The sequence below is a fragment of the Equus quagga genome, chromosome 5 (assembly GCF_021613505.1).
Source record: "Equus quagga isolate Etosha38 chromosome 5, UCLA_HA_Equagga_1.0, whole genome shotgun sequence".
In the NCBI taxonomy this organism is placed as follows: Eukaryota; Metazoa; Chordata; class Mammalia; order Perissodactyla; family Equidae; genus Equus; species Equus quagga.
In genome coordinates, this window is record NC_060271.1 from 78,141,040 (window position 1) to 78,168,222 (window position 27,183).

The 27,183-nt window shown below is 45.0% G+C and overlaps 1 protein-coding gene across 1 annotated transcript in view; it reads left to right on the forward strand.

The window, feature by feature from the left end:
* Positions 1-27,183, forward strand: part of SFXN5 (sideroflexin 5) — a 108,057-nt gene that overhangs the window by 23,608 nt on the left and 57,266 nt on the right. The window contains exons 4-6 of the mRNA XM_046660892.1: positions 9,262-9,288; positions 9,857-9,911; positions 11,897-11,922. Of these exons, the coding sequence (XP_046516848.1) occupies positions 9,262-9,288; positions 9,857-9,911; positions 11,897-11,922 (108 nt within the window). The remainder of the gene's footprint in view (positions 1-9,261; positions 9,289-9,856; positions 9,912-11,896; positions 11,923-27,183) is intronic.

Below are 27,183 nucleotides of genomic sequence, written 5' to 3' on the forward strand. Positions count from 1 at the left end.
GAGAGAGAGAGAGAGAGAGAGAGAGAGAGAGATAGCGCGAGGGAGAGAGAGAGAGGGAGGGAGGGAGGAGGAGTGGGGAGAGAAGATGAGATTAGAGAAAGTTGGAGAGGAGGTTGGGAAGTTATAGGCCTGATTGTGAAAGTCTTTGAAACCAGGGTAGAGATGCTGGATGTGTTATGTGGGGCAAGAGGAAGCTACTGGAAGCTCTTGAGCAAGGGAGTAGCACGCATGTGTATGGTGGTAGGATCCTTCTGGTAGAGGGCCAGGTGGATGGGGAGCTTGGCAGCTACTGGAGTCGTCAGGGGTGAGTAGAGCAGGTCTCTGGGAGCCACGGTAGGCTTCTGAGTGGTGGTTCTCATCCATCCCCCACATTCCCCAGAGCCTGAGAACCAGCCCACCTTATTAAGTGCCTACTCTGCACCCAGCGTAATGTATTGGCTGCTCAGAGGCCCCGTGCGGGATAGATTTCTGCCTGCAACCTGCCGAGGGGAAAGGGCAGCTGGGGTGTAAGAGCCTGCAGGTCTCCTCCTGTGGCAGAGAGGAAATGGGGTCAGCTGTGCTTGGCCTTTGCTGAAAATAGCCGAGAAAATACTGAATTAAAAATCCTTGCACCCCAAATTTTCTCTGGGTGTCAGCAGGCTTGTCAGAAGCTGGCTGAACGGAAGGCTTGGATGACCCGCCCTTTACCCTGACCCCTAGCCCTAGGCTTCTGGGATCCTGCCCAGCACCCTGCCCCATGGGCCAGCCCTGGGTTGGGCCTTATAGTTAGCATGGAACAGGCAAGTGATCAGTACCAGTTGAAGCATTTGTGTCACGTGCTAGGTGTTGTACCGGATGCTGTAGACGCGTCTGTGGGCTGGGTCACCCCAGCAGCCTCCTGCTGGTCTCCCCATTCTACCTGGGCTCCTCTGTCCATTCCCAGTACAGCACTCAGAGCAGTCTGTGAAAGCATATATTACATCGTTTGTTCCTCTGCTCCGGGGTTTCCCAGCCTCGGCACTATTGGCATTTGGAGCTGGATAATTCTTTGTTGTGGGGACTGTCCTGTGCACTGCAGGATGTTTAGCAGCATCTCTGGCTTCTACCCCTTGGCTGCCAGTAGCACCCATCTCCCCGAGTTCCTGACAACCAGACATTGCCACGTGTCGCCTGGGTGCAAAATTGCCCCATCCCCCATTAAGAACCATCGCCCTAGTAGAAACTCTGTAATGTCCACCCTTTCTACTCAGTGAAAGCCATGGTCCTTAGCATGGCCTGCAAAGCCCTGTTCATCTCTGACCTTGCCTTCAACTACTCCCCCCCTTACTCAGTCCACTCCAGTCACACTGGCCTCTGTGCTGTCCCTCAAACATGCTGGGCAGGCCCACTTCTGCCTCAGGACCTTTGCACTGGCTTTTCTGTCTGCCAGAACAATCTCCTACTGGATATCTGCATGGCTCCCTCCCTCTTTCAAGTCTTTCCTCCAGTGTCACCTCAATGAAAACTGCCCTAACCACCTTGCTACTGGCAGGCCCCAAACATCATCCTATTTGAGCATCTGTCAGGGGAGAAAAAGCCCAGGGAGCAAAGTAGGAGCCGCTAGCCCTAGAGGACAAGGTGGGATCTTGGGGGGCCAGGCTTCCTGGGGACGAGGGGAATCCCACCTCAGTGCCCCTTTATCACATCTTCCCCCCAGCTCCAGCCCTGGCGTTTTCTTTTCATCCCTCTCCCCCGTGACAGAAGCTGTGACCCTGGCCATGTCATCGTGTTTCTGTGTCCCCTGCATGTTCCCCACCCTTCACTCCCTCCTTTTGTGCAGACCCCATTACAATAAATTTTAAATTAAAAACAAAATCCATCCCGCCGCCAGCACACGCTCCCCAGCCTCATCCTGTCCTACTTTCCCATGTTTCCTGGAGCAGCCCTCCTTCTCAAGGATCAGAGAATCCACTTATTGATTATTTTTATTGCTTAGTCTGTCCTCATTAGCATACAGGCTCTATGAAAGTGGAGATTTTTGGTCCTCGTTGTTCACTGATGTATTCTTAGACTTAGAGCCGTGCTTGGCACATAATGGGTACTCAGGAGATAGCTGTTAAATAAGTGAATTTTCCTTAATCTTCACAATAACCTTGAAAGTAAGTAAGTGTGCATATCCCCATATTACAAATGAGGAAGTGCAGGCTCAAAAAGGTTAAGTTGCCCCAGGTCGCATAACCAGCAAGGGGGAGATCTGCAATTCAAACGCGGGTTTGACTCCAGGGTCCATTCTCTTAACAGAGCGAAGCCGCGTGTGCACGGAGGCCATGCCAGCTGCTGTGTGCTGTGCCGCAGAATGAGGGGAAGTTCTGTCTCCTTTCATGTGCCTGTAGAATTGGGGGGTGCCTTCACCCCACATACACTTGCCTGTGTACCTAGTACCTGGGAGTAACCATGGCAACAAAATTAATGGTGAGGAATAATGAGATTGGCCCAAATGATAAATTAGGAAGATTTTTTTTGTTTTGTGAAGGCATCCTTTGCCTTGCAGAAGGATCCCCTTCAGGCTCTGTTTAATTACCTTCTGGAGGTTGTTTTAAATAGGCTCTGTCTTTGCTGCCTTCGGAGGTTTGGAGAAGCAGCCTGGAAGGAGGCAGAGGGGAAGGGGAGCGGGCCAGACTGGGGCGGGGCCAGGGCAGTTACTCCTCCTCTGTGGTCTGGCTCTGCAGGTATGCCCTGCTGCCCTACCCCGGAAGGCAGCGCTCCTCCTCCTGAAGCTTGCTGGGCAGCCCCCTCCTCACCCCACCGCCTGTCTCTTGGCCTCTACACTGAGGTTCTAATAGGTTCAGATGGCAGCTCAGCTGAGACACAGGCCTTTCCTGAAATCAGCAAACTCACCCAGACTGCTCCCCCTACACCCTCTCTGTCTTCACTGTCCGAGCTAAGAAGTCAAGCAAGGTCCAAAGTCTCGTGTCCACGCTGGTTTGTTTTGCTGCAGCCGGGAAGTTCCAGGGATCAGGCCTGCACATTTTTATGTTCAGCCAGACGCACAGAGGGAGACGGGCTGAGCCCGAAGATCAGGTCACGCTGAGAAATTATATTTTAAGTGGAGCTGTTTCAGTGGCTGGCGAGAAGACACCAGGGCTTCCTGTCCTAGATTTGCAGTGTGGATGGGCAGTCCAGTGTGTCTCTCTTGGCCCCCTGTCGAATGCTTTACAGCTCAGGATGGTACACACCTGTAACCTGTTGTGGGACTGGCTCATGAAGCTTCAAATGAGCAACCAGCTCTGGTTGGAGGAACCTCTGTGGCTCTTGTGGAGGCAACTCTTGTGGGGGGTACCTGGCCTGTGGGTCCCGCAGGTCTCAGGGAAAAGCCCAGACCCGAAGAGTCAGCCCTGAGTCCTTGTCCTGCTCGCTCTGTAAGCTGGGCTGAGCCTCATCAGACAGGAAGGGGCCCTGGAGAGACTGGAGAGACTTGTCCCCACCTCCTGCTCCTTCTCCTGCCTGATTAATTTAAAAAACAATGTAAGTCTGAGGGGTGCGGTGACTGGCAGGGGACGACCATGCAAGTCGGTGGCGGAGCCAGGGCCGAAATCTGTGACCCTGACTGTTGTTGCTGCAGCCTGGAGCTGGGATGAGCCCAAAGCCATCAGGTCATGACTAGGCATTTTAGCTTAATGGAGATGTCCCTCCCACCTCCCCCAAAAACCTCCTGAGGTGGGAGCATTGCCAGATGTCACAAGCAGAGCCTCAAACACCATCTTAGTTCTCGTGCCTTCCTCTCTCCTCTGGAAACACTTCCCTGATGTCATGGGGGGCAGTTTCCTATAACCCCAAATGGGTTATGGTAGGTAGGGTTATACTAACTGCTGTAATGAAAAGGTCCCCAAATGCACCGGTTCAAATAAGATACAAGTTTATTTCTCTCCCATGTAGCAGTTCAAGTTCCAGGTGGACAGGGGGCTTTGCTCCACGGGATTATTCAGGGACCCAGGCTTCTTCCATCATGTTTCTCCACCATCTTCCTGGGTTATCCTCTCTGCCTGGCCCAGGCTTGTAAGCTGGAGCAGCCACACCCTCGCTCTGGTTTATAGGCAGAGGACAGAAAGCATGGAGGGGGAGGTGCTGGCCAGGGAAAGGCACATCTCACTTCCTCTCAGATGCTGCTGGGGGACTCAGTCACATGGATAAGCCTAACTGCAAAGGAGGCTGGGAAATGTAGTGTAGCAGGTCAGCTACCTGCCCCGCAAAGGAGGCTGGGAAATGTAGTGCAGCAGGTCAGCCACTTGCCCACTACTGTTCTATTACTATGGAAGAAGGGGACATAGATTTTGTTAGACAGGTAGCATTCTGTTCTGTAGAGGTCAATGAAGAGCTTAGAAGTTGTGCACCCTGTTTCTATTTTTCTAGTGGTCACTCTTAATTTTTCTTAACAGTTACTTTTGAATAGGTAACATATGAACAATATACAGAATTCTAAAGATATTAAAAAAGTAGAGAATAAAAAATGTCTCCCTTTCCCAATCCCCCAATTGCCCACTTCCTCTCCCTAGAGTAACCATTCGTTTCTTCTGTATCCTGCCAGAGATATCTGCATACATTTATCCTTTTTCTTTAAGTGCTAATACTATAATAATGGTAATTACAGAGAAATTCACTGGAACATGGTTATAATAACAAAAGATAGGACAGTCACAAAAGGACAAATATTGTGTGATTCCACTTATACAAAATACCTAGAGTGGTCCCACTCGCAGAGACAGAAAGTCGAATGGTGGTTGCCAGGAGCTGGGGGAAGAAGGAATGGGGAGTCAGGCCTTACTGGGTACAGAGTCTCAGTTGGGGAAGATGAAAAAGTTCTGGAGATAGATGGTGGTGATGGTCATACAACAGTGTGGATGTACTTAATGCCACTGATCTGCCACTTAAAAATGGTTAAAAAGGTAAATTTTGTTATGTATATTTTACCACAATAAAAAGAAGATGGGAAATAGGCTAAAAGTCCATTACTAGGGTACAGTTTATAATATATTCATTCAAGGTTTCTATTAGGAAGAATAAGGCTGCTCTGTGTGCTGATGTGGAAAGCGCTCCAAAATATATCCGATGCCTAAAGGAACAGAACAGTGTGCATTGATGTGTTAGCATTTAGAGACAGGAGCATGTGGTGGTTAAGAGTGGGGAATCTGGAACCAGGCTGCTTGGGTTCAAATCCCAGGGCTGCGATGGGACTTTGGGCAAGTCGCTTAACCTCTCGTTGCCTCAGTTTCCACATCTATAAAATGGGAGATATACTAGTCCCTGCCTCATAGGGTTGTTGAGGAGATTAAGTAAGTTAATAGTCACGCGTTGCTTAACGATGGGGATATGTTCTGAGAAATGCATCATTCGGCTATTTTGTCATCATGTGACCATCATAGAGTAGTTACACAAACCTGGATGGTATAGCCTACTACACAGCTAGGCTATATGGTACTAATCTTATGGGACCACCGTCATATATGGGGTCCGTTGTTGACTGAAATGTTGTTATGTGGCCCATGACTGTATGTACAAGCCCTTAGAAGGGTGTCTGACAAATGTGAATGAATGAATCAGGATGAAAGGATGAATAAATCTGAGTTAGAGGTCATGAGCTGTAGTTCCGGCTCCACCTGGGACACCTTGGACGTGCCTTTCAGCTTTGGTTTTCTCATCTGTCCTATGGAAACGGGTTTCTGAGCGTGAGAATCAAATAGCTACTGGGAGGGGAAGTGCTCAGCAAAATAGAAAAGCATGGAATTATCACGTGAGGTTTACCGTTGCCTCTTGTCTTTGGCACTGGCCAGCCTGGGCCATGTGCGTGGTGGTGTCATTGCGGGGTGGGGAACATGTCTGTAAGCTCTGCTGACACCCCTGTGAACTTCTGCCTTTGCTGGTGAGCTAGCATCTGCCTGACTGTCTCGTCGCTGCTCCCTGGGTTGGGGTGAAGGAGGCAGTCCCTGAACCTGAAGGACATGGATGTGGCCATCGATTAAAGGACTGCTTGGCTGGACTTTGGCGAGAGGGTGGGAAGTGACAGGTACTGATGAGGAGCATCGCTGCCGGGCTGCAAGAAGGAGGTTCTGGGACCTGAGGGTGATGTCAGCCAATTCTCTTCCTCCTCTCGTGCCTCAGGCCTGGCAGACACCCTGGCCAGACCAGACATCGATCTGCTCCATGGGGCCCCTGGAGAGCAGGGAGAACACGAACCTGGAGACCAGGAGGCCTGGTGCCCATCTCCATCCTGCCACCAGGCCCCAGGGACCCTGGCTGAGTCATTTAGTCTCTCTGAGATGAGTTACCTTGTCTGAAAATAATCTACCCACCTCACAGGCGTACTGTAGGAATAAGACAATAGAGAGGAAGTTACTTTGAAAAATAATTAACTCCATTAAAAAATACTGCTCATTTGAATGACTTCCCCTCTGTTTTAGGCATTTATGGAACATGTTCTATGGGGCAAGTGTTTTAGATATGCATATCTCATTTAAACCTGTGTAGTAGTCAGGATAGCAAGTGCTGTAACACACAACCCCAGATTTCAGGGGCTTAAACAGTAATGTCTATTTCTCACTCGTGTCAGAGTCCAGTGCAGTTCGGGGGCTTGGCACATGCTGCTGTCCAGGGACAGGCTCCTTTCACCTCATGCTTTACTGCCTTCTAGGGCCTCGCTGTCCTCCACTGGGTCCTCTGTGGGGGGCTTTGGGGCCAGGCCTGGAAGTGGCAAACATCACTTCCGCCACAGCCGGTTAGCCAGCACCCGGTCACAGGAGCCCACCTGACTCAGGGGAGGCTGGACGTAGAGGCTTAGCTGTGTGCACAAAGGGAGATGCAGACTGCCAGGAGCACCAGGCATGGTCTCTGCCCTGCCTTACAATAACCTGTTCTATGATGGAGAAACTGAGGCACAGAGGCACAGTAATTTGCTCAGGGCCACATGTCCAGTAAGTGATTTGAATGCAGGCCTGCCCAGTTCTAACACCTGTTCTTTACACTGTCCTTTGATGTCTTAGACCAGTGCTTTCCCCCCAGGCTGTTCATCAGAAAATTGGAGAATTTTTTTCTTTTTTGTTAAGAATTATATGAAGAGATCTTGAGGTTTTTTTGTTGTTGTTGAGGAAGATTGGCCCTGAGCTAACACCTGTTGCCAATCTTCCTCTTTTTGCTTGAGGAAGATTGACCCTGAACTAATATCTGTGCCCATCTTCCTCTACTTTGTATGTGGGACATCGCCACAGCATGGCTTGATGAGCAGTGTTTAGGTCCATGCCTGGGATCTGAACCCACGTACCTGGGCCACTAAAGCGGAGTGCATGAACTTAACCACTATGCCACCTGGCCAGCCCTGAGATCTTGAGTTTTTAAAAATGAAACTTTAATTTTAGAATAGCTTTAGATCTGTTGTGTGCCGAGGGCTGTGGGAGATGCTGGGGGACAGTGCTGAAAGGCAAGTCCCTGCCTCCGAGGAGCTGGACCGTGAATCCCCAGGACCCAGAAGCAGAAGGTTCTGATTCGGGGTGGAGCGTGTGGGTCAGGACTCTGTGCACAGGCCTGGGGGTGTACCTGGGGTGGTGCTGGGAGCTGGGGGTGCACTTCCGGAAGGCGCTTTCTGAGCAAAGGACTTTTTTTACCTCTTTGCTATTGTGCTCTCCCTCACCCACTCTAGCTCACAGTGGTTCTGCATTTGGTTTTTCTCTCTTCCATCCCCTCCATTCCCCAGTTATTATTTTTGAAAAATCTCCTGCTTCTAATCCTCCTGGGTCTGGAATAGCAGACAATCAAATATGTTTGAGATGTAGCTAAAATAGGAGTAATTAGGTTGTGAATTAAGGCTCGAGGGACCCTGCTGTGAGTAAAATGCATAAACTTTAATATATCAATTTTATAACCTCTATTCTTGCTGCTCGCTGGCCTTCTGCGGCTTACTTTATATTCAGATGACAACCTTGCCATGCAAATGAAGCCTAACTGAACAGTTCTATTACACAACTTTAAACATCAGCTGCTGGCCGCATCTTCCCTCTCACCTCATACCCTTCTTGCTCATTAAAAATGCACTGGCTTTTGGTTTGCCCACAACGTAAGTTTTTATTCACCATGTTTTCTTGATTCGAAAAGGCCTACTTTATTACACTTTAACGTCTCTTAAATGGGATGAATCTTTTAATTGATAAGGGTCTTGGCATTATGTCATAGTTTTCTTTCTCAGTGGCACATAATAGTGTGTCTTAGGGTCAGCGATGTCTTAGATTCAAGGAAACACAGTGTTTATATCATTTGAAAGAACTGACAAATTGTTCTGTTTCTCCAGCCTGTCCCCCAAGCTGTGCTGGAAAGAGACAACTTCACCACTCATTTGAAAGCCACAATAGGAATTAGAATATCTACAACATAAGCAGTTAGAAAGCACGGCTCGGGCGCTTTCATACACCTCCTCAACAAGGTTAGAGGCACAGCTATTATCCCCATTTTACAGATGAGGAAATGGAGGCTCAGAGGTAGAAGTGGCAAAGCCAGGAATCCAGGCAGTCTGTCGTTGTTGTCACATGCTGTCAAGTTGCTCTGACACCTGGTGACCCTATGAATGAGTATGTCCGCTATGGCCCGTCCTCAGCAGCCCTACTCAGCTCCTGTAGATCACGCCCATGGCTTCCTTTAAGGAGTCAGTCCACTCATATTTGGTCTTCCTCTTTTCCCGCTGCCTTCTACTTTTCCCAGCATTATTATCTTTTCCAAAGACTCCTGCCTTCTCGTGATGTACCCAAGGTAGGACCTCCTCAGTTCCGTCATTTTTGCCTCTAGCACTAGTTTAGGCTTAATTTGCTCTAGGACCCACTTGTTTATCTTTCTGGCACTCTGCGGTCTGTCCATCTCTGAAATGATCACTCTATGCTGCCTGTAGTGATTCTGGGAGACAACTGAAGTATCTTCATTTAAATTAGGGCTGCTTACCTAGCCATACCTTAGCATCAGCTAGAGAGCTTTAGAAGAATGCTGGAAGGATTCTTCAGGTAATTTTACAGCGCAGCCTGAGTTGAGAACCCTTGGTTTAAATGATGTGTGAGATCCCCTAGCTCTGCTGTTCTGGGATCCCTGAGGCCACACTCCCAGGGAAGCTGCCAGACCTGGGGTGACCAGGACAGCCTGAGCCTCTTATGCCCTTTGGAGCCAGATCTCTTGGTTAGAAAACGTGGCTTTGAGACCTTAAGTTGATGTGTGCTTTTAATTTTTATTCCTTCTTTTCTTTTCCTTTCTCTCCCTCCCTTCCTTCTTCTCTTCCAGCTCTGGAGTGCTCAGAAAATCAAGCAGGTAATCCGATTTTGGATTCTTTTCCTTCTCTTCTGCTCTCCTGGACCCTGCCCCGCCCTGTCCCGGGGATCCAGTGGAAGTTCCTCCTCCCATGGCTGTTACTGCTCGGCCGTTCCCCTCCCCGCGTGCCCCCGGCCACCTCACCCCTCCCTTCTCCCCCAGCACCCAGGGCCTGAGCTTCTGAAGACTGGAGTTCAGGCCAGCTCACCTTTCCCTGGGCCCCTGAGCTCCTTCCCTGCAGGCTCCTTCCACAAAATCCTTGTCACGTGCCTGCTGTGTGCCAGGTGTGGGGCCCAGAGGGCCTGCAAGGTGGACACAGTCCCGCTCTCCCCTTCCTTCAGCTTTGCACCTTAGTCAGGAGGAGAAGGACTGTTGGTGGCCCCTGCTTTGGTTTTCTCTTGCCCTGAATGGTGGGAAAGGACTGACAGACCAGAGGGCAAGATACAGCTGCCACTGGTCATCTGAGTCTTCCTGGGGGAGCGCTCCTTCCCCTCCCCTCCCCCCTCCTTCCCCAGGTCCTCTCTCCCTCCCCCACTGTCACCCTGTGCTCTGTCCCGGCTCTTGCCAGGCTATTCTACACCCGGACACCAATGAGAAGATCTTCATGCCCTTTAGAATGTCAGGTAAGCCCCTGGGACCCTCTGGTTCTGCCCGGCCCGGGCACTTGCTATGGTCACAGCTCCAGGAGCACCCACATGTGTTGGCCTGCGGACGGGCAGAGCCCGTTACACACACAGCCACACCTGCTCCTGCATGTTCACCTAGGCTCAGCCGTGCAGGACTCTGGCCAGGCCTCCCAATAACCTGTGGAGCTTTTAGAAAATGTACCTGACTGCCTTTTCTGCCTGAGCAGTCAGGGTGGAGTGGAGGCCTCCACAGGTGCATCTGGTGCCCCACCCCCAGCTCACACACCGCTCACTTAGCGGCAGCCTCCGGGCTGAGACCTTCTAGGGGCAAGCCCTGCCTTCTGAGTCACTCCCTCTTACCTATGTACACTGCGCCCTTGCCTTCCGTGCCCTGCTCCCTGCTCAGCCCTTCCAGGCAGTTAATCCCAAGACTAACCCCCTGGTCTCTGGTCCTGCTGGTAACCTGCCCTTCAGAATGTATGTGCTGTGTTTGCACTACTGCACACTCAGGGAAGGTGCATGCCATTCTGTGGAGACCAGTGGGCAGAGGGGAGGGTGGGAAAGTGAGTATAAGGTCCTTGCCCGCAGGAAGTCCCCACCCTGTGGTCGCTGGAGGGAGAGCTCTGTATGCATGAGCTTACTGGCCTAGAAAGCACTTGCACATACACTGGCTGGGGCTGGCGTGGTTATCCTGCCTACAGTTCTGAGAGGCTGCAGGCCTCGCCCAGGGTCACACAGCAGAGGCCAGACTCACATAGAGCGCTGATGCCTCCTCCATGCTGTTTCTCGGTGCAGTGGGGCGTAGGCACCCCCGAGTTACAGGGTGGGTGGGAGGGCTGCTGCCTTGGGAAGTCCTCAGGCAGCTGAAGAAACAGTCTCTACCAGTGAGTGTTCTCAGTTAAGTGGGTTAGGCAGGGTCCCCTCCTGTAAAGAGCCTGACCTCACGGGGGCGAGAGAACCAGGTGGCATCATCGTGCAAACTGGGGCAGTTAGCACCCAGTGACCCCGTTTGCCATGAGGACCCTCCAAGGCAGCGAAGGCTCCAAGCATCTTGTATCCATGGCGGTAGGCGCTCCCCAGTCCCGGCACAGGGCCGGAGCAGCTCTCACCCTGAGCCTGGCTTCTCTTGTAATTCCCCAGTCAAGCTTTACACCTCTCTCCAGAGGGATGCGGATAGGAGAGGGATGTCTCATGTGCATGCACAGTTATGCACACTTGGGATGTGAACCTTTGCTTTAGACGGAACTCAGATAAGTGTGGTTCTCTGCTGACTGGTTGTTATAAGTTAGAGACTGGGGACAGGAAGCTGCCATTGACAGCAGTGGGGGTGGCGGAGGGAGCCTTGCTGTGAGCAGTGGGGAAACAGCACCCAGGGCCTGGCTGTGCTTCACCTCGGCCCTCTCCTGCTCTCCTGAGGATGTCTAGCCAGCCTTCTAGAGATTTAAAGACCACTGGCACTTAGAGGTACATGTCTCACATGGGTAGGGAATTCCCTTTCTGGAAATGGTCATGATGCCGGAGAAGTAAGGGCGTATGCTAGAAAGACAAACTGAGGGAAGGAGGACATTCAGGGGCCTTCTGAGACATCCAGAGTTGTGAAGCAAGTGTGGGCAGGGGCTGTGATGCCTTGTGGAGGAAATCATGGGAGGACCACCAAGTTAGAGTGGTGGTGCCCCAGCCCTGGGCAGCCCTGCCTTCAGGAATGAGCCTCTGGGTTTTGCATGGGAGTGAGAACTGTCTGGTTAAAGGGGAACAGAGAGAGGGAGGCTGGGGGACACAGCGGAACCCTCTGTCCTGGAGAGGGCCAAGCTGGGAAAAGGTGTGAGGCCTGGAGGTGCCTCTCGCCTAGCCGACCTGAGCCACTTCATCCGGGCCACGGCGAGACCAAGCCCAGAGTCTCTTCCAGTATCTCCGTTGAGAGGTGGGTAGGGTGGAGTGAGGGGGCATTAGAAGACCTGACTCTTTTCTCTCTCCTCTCACAGGTTACATTCCTTTTGGGACGCCAATTGTAAGTATTACTTTGAAAGGATTTTTCTTTTCTAAAAGAAATTTTTAATGTATAACTTTACATCATTGTTCATGAATATTTGATTGAGTTGTTGATTTGGGAAAAATTCCTAGAGGGAAATTATTATTAGACAAAATAGCATATATTTCTTTTTAGTTCTCTTGATGTGTGTTGTCAAACATCTTTCCACAGAAACTGTGCATATGTACACCCAACACAGAGCCTCGCAGCGCCTTCGTCCCTGCACATTTTCCATCCCGAGTATTGTCATTAGGACATGCTGTTTACAGGTTTTCCGAAAAAGCTTGGGCAGTTGGAAAGTAAGGGTGCTTTTTGAAAACTAAAGTTTAAAATTAACTCAGAAAAGATTCAGTATCGTTTTTGTTTCAGTTTTGGAATCAGAGTTAAGTTTACTCTTAATTTTTTTTTATATTGGAGCAAAACAAACATACAGAAAGGTGCATTCGTCATAAATGTACAGCTTGATACATTTTCACAAAGTGAGCTCATCCAAGTAAACATGACATAGATAAAGATTTAGAGCATTACCAGCACCTCAGAAACCCCTCCTGTACCCCCAGTCACTAACCCCACAGGGAACCACTTTTCTGACTTCCTTCACTATATTCTTGTTTTGTCTGTTATTGAACTTTATATAGATGGAATCATCAGGATGTACTTCTTTTGGCTTAGCTTCTTTCACTCAAAATTGTTTGTCAACTCTTCCTTACGTTATACGTAGTATTAGTTTGTTATTTTTCATGGCTGCATAATATTCCATTGTTATAACTATATCGAGAATTCTTTATCCATCCTACTGTTGGTGAACATTTGGGCTATTTCCAGTTTGGAGTTCACAGCAAATAGTGCTGCTTTGAACATGATTGTACAAGTATTTTAGAGGATCCATATACCCTAATTTCTCTTGAATTATACCTAGAAAGCTAAAGAGATAACAACTGAGTGCAGCATGTGATCCTAGAATTGGGATCGGGATGGGGGCAGGGGTATGTGTAAAATGGTGTTGCAGTCTCATTAAATTAAACCGACACTTACAATGTGAGCCAGCAATCCTACTTTTAGGTACAGTCATGGGCCACTTAAAGATGGGGAACATGTTCTGAGAAATGTTTTGTTAGGTGATTTCGTTGTGCGAACATCATAGTGTGTACTTACACAAACTTAGATGGTATAGCCTACTACACACCTAGATAAACATAGAAAAAGTACAGTAAAAATATGGTATAAAACGTAAAAAATGGTACATCTGTTTAGGGAACTTACCATGAATGGGGCTTACAGGACTGGGCGTTGCTCTGGGTGAGTCAGCAAGTGAGTGGTGAGTGAAAGTGAAGGCCGAGGACGTCACTGGACACTACTGTAGACTTATAAACACTGGGCACTTAGGCTAACTAAATTTATAGAAAATATTTTTCTTTTGTCAATAGTAAGTTAACCTAAGCTTACTGTAACTTTTTTACTTTATAAACCTTTAAATTTTTTAAAACTTTTTGACTCTTTTGTAATAACCCTTAGCTTAAAACGCAAACACATTGTACAGCTGTACAAAGTATTTTCTTTCTTTATATCCTTATTCTATAGGCTTTTTTATTTAATTTTTTTTTTTAATTTGAAAACTTTTTTGTTAAAAACTAAGACATACACAGGTGACAAACTAGGCCCACACAGGCTCAGGATCATCACTATCACTGTCTCCCACCTCCACATCTTGTCCCGCTGGGAGGTCTTCAGGGGCAATAACACACATGGAGCTGTCATCTCCTGTGATAGCAATGCCGTCTTCTGGGACACCTCCTGAAGGACCTGAAGGTTTGCTTACACCAGTATCCCACAAACACATGAGTAGTGTGTTGTGCTACAGCATTACAGTGGCTACGACGTAGCTAGGAGATAGGAATTTTTCAGTTCCATTATAATCTTATGGGACCGCCATTGTATATGGGGTCCATTGTTGGCCAAAACATCATTATGCAGCACATGACTATATTTACTTCAAGAGAAACAAGTAATAAGTCCACACGAAGATCTATACACAAATATTTATAGTAGTTTTTTTCATATGAGCCTAAAACTGGAAACAGACAAGAATGACCAATAGATGCTAAAACCACCGGGAGAAAAGTGATTGGGAACAGGATATTTGCCCAGTCTAAAAGTTTCTACATATTTCATATATATCATTCCTTCTATGTTTGTTAGTTGGCACTGTCCTATAAGTAAGAATTTTCCCTTCTGCCTCCCCATTTAATGTTTTTTAAAACTATTGGTATGGTCTTGTGTATTTTTTTTTTGTATTTGGTGGGTAATAATTTACTTCTGTCATTATTCATTTTTAAATACAAACTGTGCCAAATTTGACCAATAGGAACCTCTTACAGCAGTTTCTCCGTCCATGTGACATGTCCTCCTTATTCTTTGAATACTTCACTGCTTTCTGGCACAATAAATGGATATTCTAGACTCATCTTGTAGTTTCTTTTTCCCAATCCTGGAATCCTCCATTTCTCCTAGGAGCCCTGCTTCCTTTCAAAGGGGAATGGTATTTAGAAACCAAGATCTAGATGGTAGGTGTGCTCATTGTTACCGGAGTGTCATTGTTACTAGGCCCTCTTAGCAGACATAGCCAGGAGACACAACTTTTAAAGTCGTGAGTTCATACTAATACCTCTAGTTCCAATCTAACATCTCAAGGTTCTTCCCCTCCTTCCTTTCCATATTTATACCTCCCTTCTCCCTGAATGAGAATTCAACAACAATTTATATTCACTTACTAAATCTTATACATACAAATAAAAGAGTTTCAGGATTGCTACATCAATGCCACTCCCCCAGAAATGTAGTAAGTAAAGCCCAAGATTTCTCTGAAGTTCTTTTGGTCTATTGACTGTGTCCTACTGAGAGGAAACGGAGAACTGTGTTCAAGATTACTTGAGTTAATTTTTTTCTTCCATGTGTTTGTGTTATTTATTTGATACACAGTTAGGTTTATTTGTTTCTTTTGGCATTCAGTTATAGTTATTTCCCCATTCTTATTGATTTATTTTTTTGAAATGTATAAAATGTCAACATAGTTCAAAAGGAAAAGCTGTGTAAAAAGGCATAATAAAAGTTCTGTCTCCCTCTCCATCCCTTCTATCTCCTTCCTACCCATCTTCTGTAGGTAAACAATTTTATCCTTCCTAATTCTTTTTGTAAAAATAAGCAAATACAAATATATTTCCCCTTCTTTCTTATATAAAAGGCAGCATACTTTATAACTCTTTTGCACAATGTTTTTTTTCACTTAATGATATATCCTGGAAATCATGGTATATCAGTCTATGGAGACCTTTTTCATTTTTTTTTTTTTTTAATAGCTGCAAGTAGTGTACTATGTGGAAGTACCATAATTTATTTGGCTAATTTCCTACATATGGATGTTTAAGTTGTTTCCTATATTTTACCCTTATGAATAATCTTGTACATGTTTTTTGATATTGTTGGAGATATATCTTGAGGATAAATTCCTGGCTTCTATGGAAGGACTAATTAAATAGACATTTCTGGCAACGCTGAGCAAGAAAAAAGAGAGAAGATGCAAGTAAGCAATATTAGGAATAAAAAGTACGATAACTATAGATATAACAGAAATTTAAAAGATCAGAATGCATTGAACAATCAGGGGCAATCAATTTGAAGACTTAGAAGAAATGGATGCATTTCTTGGAAAGGATAGTTTACCAAAAACTGCCTCGCGAGATGAAATATAGAATTTGAATAGACCTACAAATAGAAAGAAATTAAATTAGTTGTTTGAAATATATGCATCAAAGAACAAACAACCCAAAAATCACCGCTAGGCTCCCATGATCTTCCAGGTGACTACACTCAAAGAAATAGCCAAACTGAATTTTTGTAAAACTCCTGAAATGGCATAAAAAAGAGGAAATGTTCCTCAATTCATTTCTGAGGCACTTTGAGACCATACCAAAGAACTAAGTGCAAGAAGAAAATTATAGGCCAATACCACTTTTGAAATTACATATAAATAGCCTAAATGAAATAATATCAAGCTGAATCCAGCAATGCTTTAAAATTTCATGAAATAATAGCATAATCAAATAATTCTTGCCAAGAATGGTAATGTTAGAGAATGTATTAATATAATTCATCACATTAAAAAATTGAAGGAGAAACATGATCATGTCAGTAGATAGAAAAAAGTCATTTGATAAAATAAAACATAACACCATTTACAGTTTTTAAAAAAGAGAAGGTTAGGTCTAGAAGGAAACTTTGTTAATTTGATAGAATGTCTACCAAAAAAAAAAAATCCAAACCCTGTAACAAGCACCATTCTTTTTGTTTTTTCTATTTTTTTTTATTCAGGTAAAATTACTATATGAGATTATATAAGTTTCAGGTGTGCAACATTATAAGTAGACATCTGTATACACTACAAAGTGATCACTACCAAAAGTTTAGTTACCATCCGTCACCATACAATTGACCTCCTTCACTCATTTTGCCCACCCCGCAACCCCTTTCTTTATTTTTTTTTTATTGCAGTAACATTGGTTTATAACATCATATAAATTTCAGGTGTACGTTATTATATTTTGATTCCTGTGTAGATTACATTCACCACCCAAAGACTAGTTACAATCCACCACCATACGTATGTGCCTAATCACCCCTTTCGCCATTCTCCCTCCCCCATTCCCCTCTGGTAACCACCAATCCAATCTCTTTCTATGTGATTGTTTTTGGTGTTTTATCTTCTACATATGAGCGAGATCAAGCAGTATTTGACCTTCTCTCTCTGACTTATTTTGCTTAGCATAATACCCTCAAGGTCCATCCATGTTGTCACAAATGGCTGGATTTCATCCTTTCTTATGGCTGAGCAGTACTTCATTGTGTATATACCGCATCTTCTTTATCCATTCATCCCTTGATGGGCACCTAGGTTGCTTCCAAGTCTTGGCTATTGTGAATAATGCTGCAATGAACACAGGGGTGCATGTATCTTTATGCATTCGTGTTTTCATGTTCTTTGGATAAAAACCCAGTAGTGGAATAGCTGCTTCATATGGTAGATCTTTCCTTAATTTTTTGAGGAATCTCCATACTGTTTTCGATAGTGGCTGCACCAGTTTGTACTCCCACCAGCAGTGTACGAGGGTTTCCTTCTCTCCACATCCTCTCCAACACTTCGTGTTTCTTGTCTTGTTAATTATAGCTGTTTTGATGGGAGTGAGGTGACACCGCATTGTAGTTTTGGTTTGCATTTCCCTGACAGTTAATGATGTTGAACATCCTTTCATGGCAAGTATCATTCTTAAAGATGAAACAGATAAGGGTAAATTCTTAATGTCTGGTACAGGATAAGAATGCCTGATAATTCTTCTTCTATCCCATTTTCCAAGGAGACTGGCAAATACAATAAGACATGAAAAAATAAATAACTAGCATTACGATTGGAAAGGAAGAAATAAAATTATTCATGGGAATAGGCATACTGTTGGAACTATTGTTTTAAAAGATTTCTGGTTGTAAGACAGGTATAGAAAATTTTTATTGTATGTCTATAATCCTATAATAAACATCTAGAACATGATTTTTATTAAAAAAAGATAGCATTTACGATAGCACTTAAAACTATAAGGTACCTAAAAATAAAATCAAGAAAAGATTGCAAGACCTTTATGGAAAAATTTAGAAAACTTTATTTAAGGAAGTTGGAGTTCTAAATAAATGGAGAGGTATATGGTCTTGGATGGGAAGACTCATCATAATCAAGATATCAATCAATGGGGCCGCCTGATGGCACAGTGGTTAAGTTTGCACGGTCCGCTTTGGCGGCCCGGGGTTCGCCAGTTGAGATCCTGGGTGCAGACATGGCGCTGCTTGTCAAACCATGCTGTGGCAGGCGTCCCACATATAAGGTAAAGGAAGATGGGCATGGATGTTAGCTCAGGGCCAGTCTTCCTCAGCAAAAAGAGGAGGATTGGTAGTGGATGTTGGCTTAGGGCTAATCTTCCTCAAAAAAACAAACAAAATAAAACAAACAAACAAAAGAAGATATCAATCAAGATATTAATTTTCTTCAGAGTAAAATCTATATTCAAAATCTCAGCAGGATTTTTCATGGAACTTGACAAATTGATACTAAAAATTATGTGAGCAAACTAAGGGCCAAGAACAGCCAAGACCGTTTTTAAGAATAAAGTGATGGGAGATGACTCACTCTACCAAATATTATAAGACAGTTTGGTTTGGGTACAGGGATAAGCAAATAGCTTGATGGAACAGAATAGAAAGCCTGGAAACATACCTGTGCCCATATGGAAACTTGATCTTCAACAAAGATGACATTACGAATCAGAGGGGAAAAAGGATGGACCCTCTGATAAATCATTGGCTACCTAGATGGAAAAGAAAGAAAGCTAGATCTCACCTCATACACAAAACATATTTAAATATGAAAAGAAAATATTTGCAGCATTGTTTATAATAGTAAAAGACTGGAAACCACCAAAACGTCCCTCAACAAGAAAATGGATAAATAAGTTGTGGTTTAGTCATAAAATGGAATACTTAACACAGGAAAGAAAGTAATGAACAGGGGTTATATTTATCAATATGGATAAATCCCCAAAATAATGTTGAATGTAAAAAATAATAGCAAAGTAATAGTACTGCCTGATGTCATTTATATAATGTTTAAAAATATGCAAAGCAATATTATGTATAGTTGTGGGTACATTTTTCATGTATCCATAAAAACATTCATGGGAATAATTAGCAACAGATTCATAATACTGTTTACCTGTTGGGAGAGAGAGAAGGGCTTGGAATCTCGCAGAACAGGAATGCTTCATTTGTATTTGAAGTGTTTCATCTTTCAAAAGACAAAATTTTCATAAAAGTTTGACAAAACTATAAGATTTGACAACACGTGGATGCTCATGTTATCCTCTAGACTTATCTGTATGCGTGAACTATTTCATTGTATATATATATATATATATTTAAATATATATACATATGTAGACAGAGTATCATTCACATCTTTATCCTTATGCAGTTTCCCTGGAACTCCTACATTGTTCTGAAATATTCTGAGGAAGGATTATAAGTTTCCCACCATAATTGTGTGTGTTTAATTTCCACGTGTTTCTTGCAGTTGGTGCTGGATGTATTTCAATGCAATGATGTGTCCATGACAGTTTTACCTTCTTGGTGTCATAATCTCCCTCCCTCTTTGACACACACACACACACACGCTCACACACGAAATGCCCATTTAGTTAGATACTGTTGTCTTGAATTTTACTTCATCTTGTGTTAATATTTCTATTCCTGTTTTGTTTATTTGCCTTGTAAATCATTGCCTATACCTTTAGATCAGAGTGACATTTCATTTTTGTGTCATTTTGTATTATATGTCTCTTGTAGACAAAATTTAGCTGAATTCTACTTTTTTACCCAATTTGAGAAACCCTGTCTTTAATTTTAATAATAAATGGAACTCATTCATATTTATTCTGAAACTCGCTATTGTGACCACTTATCCCAGGCACCAAGTGGTCGGTTTGTCGGTTTGCTTATTAAGCTTTGTTATTGTTTCCATTTCTTTTTCTGATTTGTACTAAAGTGATCGTTTTCATTGGTCCTTTTGGTTTCCTAAGTCGTTTGAAAGAGGAGCATCCCAATTCTCTCTAGTTACCATTCATCTGTAATATTTTAGAGAGGTCCCATTATATTTACCTTATCCATATCAATAATTGAATAATAAATATAACCTCCTCAGCCCTACCCACAAAGGAAGAGACTTTTAACATTCCATTTGACTCTGCTCTCTACACCCATACACACCTGCCAAGATTTGGGAAATAGTTTGGAATCTCATCAGATTTTTGAGTCCTTGCTTGACACCTGTATTAAACCTTACAGTCATTTAGGCTTTGTGTGTGTGTGTGTGTGTGTGTGTGTGTGTATTTTCTGTGTTTGGCTAGAGTACTTCTTTGAATAATACTCGGAGTGTGTGGGCAATAGACTTTCTGAGTCCTTGCCTTTCTGGAAATGTCTTTTTTCCCTTTCATACATGAACAATAGTTGGCCCGATTCTCTCTTCCTTTATAGGTAAACCTCCCCCCGCCCCCTGGGATCCTTTGGTATTTTTCTCTATCTTTGGAGTTCAGAAATATCCTCAGGATTAAAAAAAAGTCTTCTCTGTATATTTTGTAAAATTATACAAGTAATACATGAATATATTCTTTGGAATTCAAAAATACCACTAAGAATTTTTTGAAGAATATTTTAAAAGTTGTACAAGTAATACATGAATATGTTCTCTCAGCTCAAAATTCAAACGATACGAAGAAAGTAAAAGTTCCTCTGACAACCCTTAACCCCAAATCTGCTCCCTGAAGTGGCCTCTATTAGAAGGTTGCTGTGAAATTTCAGGCCTTTTTCTAGACATACATACATATGAATTGTCATTAAACATTTTTTTGTTTTATATTTTTTCATTAAAAATACAACAGTATAGTTATTTATCTACAATTAGCTTATTACACTTAGCAGTTTGCTTACATAAAGATCTGCTTCATTCATTCATTCATTCATTTGTTCATTTTTCCTACTGAGTAGTATTCTCTCCCCAAGTGATGGATTTAGATTGTTTCTGATTATTTGCTATTAAAGTAACAGTGCTGTGAAAAATCTTTGTAAAGCTCTTTTTGCACAAGTATGAGGACTTCTCAAGGCCCATTCTAGAAGGAGAATTTGCTGCAAAAATGGCTATGCACATTGAAATTTTTGATGACGATAGCCAAATTCCCTTCAGAAAGGCTCTATTTCACACACCTTTGTAACACTGGTATTCACATTGGTAGTGTTTTTTGCCAGTCTGATAGGAGAAGGGTAGCATCTCATTGTGGTTTTAATTTTTATTTCCCTGAACACCAAAAAGATTGTGCTTCTCTTCATCTATTTACTGGCCATTTATATTTCCTCTTCTGTGAATTGCCTGTTCTCATCCTTTGTCCATTCTTCCACTGACTGTATTCTCCTGATTGATTGTAAGAGTTCTTTATATATTTTGGATACTAATCCTTTGACTTGCATATATTGCAAATCTCTTCTCTCAGCTGCTTTCCCTTTACTCTCTGGTGTCTTCGTTGTAGAAAAGTTTAAATTATTGATGTTTTCAAATGTAAAGATCTTCTCTTGGATTGATTTTGTGTCTTGTCTCCACCACCCACCTCTATCTCCTTTATGAAAACAACTGGATTTGTGAGCGTTGTGTCTAGGAATCAGCTCTTGGATGTATTTATCAATTTTTCTGTTCTCTGTTCCTTGTTTGTTCATTTCTGTTTTTGTTCTTATAATACCCCTCTCCCTCCTCTCTTTGGTTTGTTTGTTTTTTCACATTTGGCCTTGAGTGCTTAATTTATTTATTCTCATTTTTTCGTTCTAATGAAAGTGCTTATGGCTGTGAATTTGCTTCTGAGTGTATCCAGTACCTAGCTATATCTAACATGTTTTCATATATAGTGATCTATGTTTTTATTTTCTAAATAAATTTGCGATGGTAGTTTTCAATCCTCTTTAATCAATTAGGTAGTTAGAAGAAAACATTTTAAATCCCAAGTGGTTGGGTTTTAAAAAATGTATTATTCTGTTATTATTTTCTAGTTTATCTATTTTCAGAGAGAATGACCTCTACAGTTCTGCCATTTGCCATGTATTGTGGTTTTCTTTGTAGCATAGTATATGATTATATCAGTTAGGATTAGGACCATCTGCATATAAAAAAGTTTAAAATAACAGTGGCTTAAACAAAATAATTTATTTCTCTCTCATGTCAAAGAAGTTTGGTGATAGTCAGATCCCCACAATGCTATCAAGAACCCAGACTTCCACTTTTCTACACCATTCTCTGTGCTGGCTTCTATCATCAAAATCACCTCATAACCCAATATGGCTGTTGGAGTTCCAGCCATCGCATCCACATTATAGGGAGGAGAAAAAGGTTGTACCTCCCAACTGAATCAATTCACCTTAAGGAGCCTTCTTCGAAGTCTCACGCAACAGTTCTGTTTACATTTCATTAGAATTTAGCTAGATGTATAGTTAATCTCCAATTATAGGGATTCTGTTAGTATGAAAGAAGGGAAGAATGGTTAATAAGTAGACAAACAAAAATATGCCATAATAATTTTTATAAATATTCCATTGACACTTGAAAAAAAAAAAAGACATATCATTTAGCAGTATCTGCTCTTTGCCTAGCCAAAGAAGTTAATAAGTAGACAAACAAAAATATGCCATAATAATTTTTATAAATATTCCATTGACACTTGAAAAAAAAAAAAGACATATCATTTAGCAGTATCTGCTCTTTGCCCAGCCAAAGAAGTTGAATTTGGGGCTCATTTCGCCATAAGAGGCCAACTAGACCCTTATAGATTAATGGCTGCCATCAACTGGAGTGAACTAGGTGACCCAGGGGATGCCAGCACTGTCTCTAGTTCACAAGGTGTTATTGAGGACATCCCATACTTTTCCACTCTCTCCTTTTCCTACCCAAGACAAGTGAGTCATTTCAGGGTCACCAGGGCCTTGGAGGCATCCTGGGAACTTGGGTGCTGATACGCTCCCGTGCTGGTCAGGGCTTCACTGCAGAAGCAGATGCTGTGAATGTCCTATCAGGACCGGTCGTCTCCCAGCTGGGGGCAGACATCCCTCTGGGGATGAATGTGTGGGGTATGAGAATAGGACGGCCCAGCCCCTGAGGTCCTGTGTGGACACTTAATTGAAGTGAATGGGTAGCATGAGCTGGGACATCTCCCAGCAGACCCCAGTGGTAGCCAGAGCTCCTGAGAGGAGCCGTTGGACATGGAGAACCTGTAGCCTTCCATCTTGGCATGTTGATGTGGATAAGCAACCTGAGGACTCATCGGTCCCACTCCCTCCCTGACCACTGCCTCACATTGTGTGGAAGAAGCACTGTGGCTATTCTGGCACTGCCACCCAAGGCCTGGCTCCCCCTGCCTCATCAGCTCCCCTCAGGCCCCACTGTCTCCTGGTAGCATGGAGCATCTCAGCCAACGCCTGGTCTGAAGGGGAGTGAAGGTTCCAGTCCACACCTTAGGGAAGCCCCTGGTGGGTAGAACGCATGAGAAATATATACATGCAGAAGCCACTAAAATGCTTACCAAAATAGAAATGGGTTGCCAGCGAATGTGCTAGGAACTGGGTCCCTGAGTGATGAAGGGAAGGGGAGAGGAAGGCCGGCAGGTGCTTTGACTGAGATGCTTCTGGAAGCAACACCCAAGTTGCCTCCTGCCCAGGTGAGCATCCCCTCTCGCCCCCTGCCTGTTCCGCCTGGCCTGAGAGTAACCCCGCCCCCTCCCTGCTCGCTCCGAGCTCGGGAGGAAAGAGCTGGTTTTCTCCCAGAGGCTGCTGCCAGTTTAGTCAGCACATTTCACAGATCCACTGGCACCCATGTAGCGTCTTATTTTAAGCTTAACATTTGAAGATGGGAACTTTTCCCCCCTTCAGTGTGTGGCAAAGAGATCCCAATTTATACATAAGCGTGGCGGCTAAACCGGTGCACCAAGGCTGTTCCCGTGGCTAGTGTGGTTCACGGCTCCCATTCTCCGGGTTCCTTCCCAGAAGAACCCCACCAACTGTAGTCGCTTCTTGTAATCGGCAGCTTTATTCCCAGGTTTCCACTAGGAGGTGTGCAGCACCGTCCTTTCCGTGCACGTGTGGCTGGGGAGAGGCAGGGCCAGTGTTCCGGGCCGGTCCTGTGCTCTCTGCATCCCCCCAACTGCCAGCCTGTGCCCTGCACCCTTGGCTCCCATAATGCCTCAGATCCCAGGGACTGGGTTTTTCTCGTGGGTCCGAGGTTCTCCCAGGTGGCCTCAGTGCCTCCCTCCTCAGCCCTGAGCTCCCCGTGACACTGCTGTCCTCCTCTGCCCTCCCACTGTCATTCTGGAACTCTTAAAACTCAAGGCCCCAGTGCCCCATCTCCAGCTGGAAGACTCAGGAAGTCAGACCGGGAGCATCCAGGTGGTGAGTCCAGTGGCCTTGGGTTAGTTAACATCCAAACCAGCTTTCTGTCTTGGGACTTTCAGAGCTCAGACTCTATTCTAAATCCTCTCATTTTAACAGTACATTTGTTCCTGTGGACTTAGAGACCCCATTTCTCGGAAGGGGCTGGTGTAGGTCACTTCATGTCTGTGGGAAGGAGGGGTGGGCCACAGACGGTTCACGTCACATGAGGATTTCGCTGTGTCCCAGGGCCTTTCTGACGTCTCTCAACCCTCCTCATCCCACACCCTGCTTTTTCACACCTTTAAATCCCAAACCCGGCTTTCCTCCTGGCCCGGCTCCGCTGCAGCTGGACCCGCTCATTTTGGCCTAGTTACACTGTACAACAGGTGATTCCAGTTAAGCTGGAATTGACCGGTGAGGGACAAACATTCATTTGACAAAAGATGTTTACTTTAACTAGTTGGGATCCTTTAAATAGCAGCCCTCCTAATACACCAAAGTGTTATTTTTTAGATCGTTAGCCACATGAATCAGAAGATGGAGACAAAGTAGAAGGTAAAAACCAGCAAATTGTTGTGTGCTGGGCCCATGGCAAGTCTTTTGAAGACAAAGGGGAGCATTTTAGAGCTGAGTGAGTCAGTGTGGAGGAAATGGATATGATGCCAAAGTCCTGCTGCTTTACCAGTAAGGACTCCCAGATACGTGAGGAGTGAGCGTCGGATGGTCTCACCCCACTGAAGCTTCTAGAAGCTCTCGAAGAAGATAGATGTCAAACAGATACTTTCAACTGAGATGAATACTGCAAGGAAGGCAGGCGGGGTGCTGGGGGACTATATGACTGGAGACCTAACCTTATCTTGAGGGTCAGGGAAGGCTTCCTGGAGGAAGGGACATCTAAGCTGAAACCTGGAGGATGAGGGGGGATTAGCCAAGTAGATACGGGCTGGGGGGTGAGAGGGACAGTTATTTTTGCCAAGCAAGATGCTTCTGTACCCTGTTGTCTTCCCCTGACTTAAGTTTCACCCAGCTGTTTTGACACAACTCCTGTTTCCTCTCCAGATTTTCTAAACTTTTAAAAAATCTCTCTCCTATCACTTGAATCAGTTTTGCATGGGTGGCAACCAAGGGGGTGGGGGTTGCTAAGTTCTCTCTTTCTGAGTCCCAGTGTCGCAGAACACAGAATTGTGACCAGTGGACTTGCTCCTCTGTCCTTGTCTTCAGCTGTTGATGTCCCACTTGTGGCCAGGCAGGTTGGAATATTTGCTGTCTCCTCTCTCCCAGATGGAGACCTCATCTCTTGATGGGGTTAGAACACTCTGAAGGAAGAGGCCTGAAGTCAAGATGCAATTTTGCTTGTGAGCCGGTTGCCATATGTGTACCATTGACCCCATTCCTGATTCTGTCCTGAGACGAGGCTCAAGCACAAACTTCCCTTCTTCCTGGGCTGGCCAGGGCTGCCCCAGAGTTGGGCTAACGGTCACCAGGTGGAGTGGGTTGATAAGCTAGGCTGCTCAGGAACCAACGTCACCAGTGAAGACATAATTGAAGGTACATTAGCAATGGTACAGAATTTTGGAGGAGGAAGGATGGCATATCCACTCTTCATATGTGGTGATCCCTGTATTAATCAGCTATTTGCTGCTCTAGTGCTGTATAACAAACATCCACAAAATTTTGGTGGCAGCCATAAGCATTTATCCTTAGGCATCTGTGGTTGCCTGGGGTTTGACTGGTCTAGACTGGGCTTGACTGAGGTAGTTCTGCTTCTCATGGCAGGTCTCAATGGGGTCAACTGGGAGTCAGCTGACCCAGGCTGGACTCTCCTCTTCACATTTCTTGTCCTCCTTGGACCGGGATGCTAGTCAGGGCTTGTCTTCCTGTGGCAGTGTTAGAAGCACAAGAGGACCAGCAGAAACACATAAGGGCTCTGAGGCCTGGGCTCAGAACTGGCACCCTGCCACTTTCTCCCACACGCTGTTGGCCAATGCAAGTCGTATGGCCCAAGCAACGCTGAGGGCATGGAAATACATTCCTCCTGTGGCAAGGGAGGAGTGAAGAATCAGGACCAAAAACTCAGTCTGCCCCCCTCTCCAAAGGTCAACACCCTCATGCAATTCAGACTTTAATAAAAGGAGTAAGGAAGAGATGGATGATGGTCGTCGTTGTCACAATCCATCATAGGTCTTTTTCCTGGCCAAGAATTAACTACCATTCCTGCTAAGGAATTAATGATGTTCTTCAGGGTGTAGTGTGGGCCCAGCTTTGTGCTGAGTGGTTTGAGGGACATCAGAGAGAAGAGCCTTGACTCTACCTCCAGGAGCTCCAGGAGCTCACTATCCTTTGAGGGTTATGGCTTGTGTTCAAAGAGAAGATGGGGCACAAGTTGGTGCTCAATTGTGTAATGCAGACTGTGGAGTTCAGAGAAAGGAGAGACCAGCAAAGACTAGAAAAGAACAAGATAGGAGGAGAGGAACAATACTAACACTCAACACCCAGTGAGCACTTGCAGCATGCCAACACTGTGCCAAATTCTTTCCATGTTGCTTCCTCTCATGGCCATCCAGGGAGGCACCAGAGTCATCCCCATTTAACAGATGAAAAAACGGAGGCACAAAGAGCTCAAGTACCTTGCCCACGGTCACACAGATGGTAAATACTAGAGCCAGGATTTGAGTCCCACTCTTCCTGCAAGCAGAGCCTGAGTGATATCACCAGGGCCCATGGCTGGCCACCCGAGGGGAAGGGGAACAGCAAAGATAGACAGATGTGCGAAGAGGACAGCTGCCAGGGGGCGGGAGCTGTGGGGGGCACCCCAGTCATGTTACGAACTATAAATGGGAGCAAAGTTAGGATGTGCGATTTGGCCAAGGTCCTGCAGCAAGATAGGGTGGAGGCTGTACTGGAAATTCTGGCTGTTGGCTCTTCTTCCACTTTCCCTGGTACCAGCCACATTCTGGGCTCTCTCCACTCGTCTGCGCGGCCACGCCTGAAGCTTTTCCCTCTTGGAAGAGGTGCAATCCACTGGCATTGTAGCTGGGTGGACTGGCTCCCTCTCTATCCATCGCTTTCCTCCTTTCCCCTGCCATGTTCTGGAAAGGGCAGCGTGAGGGAATGTGGGCAGGTTGCACCAGAGATATACATCTGAGAACTGAAGGAACATTTATTTTTAATTTAGACTTAAAAAGAAAA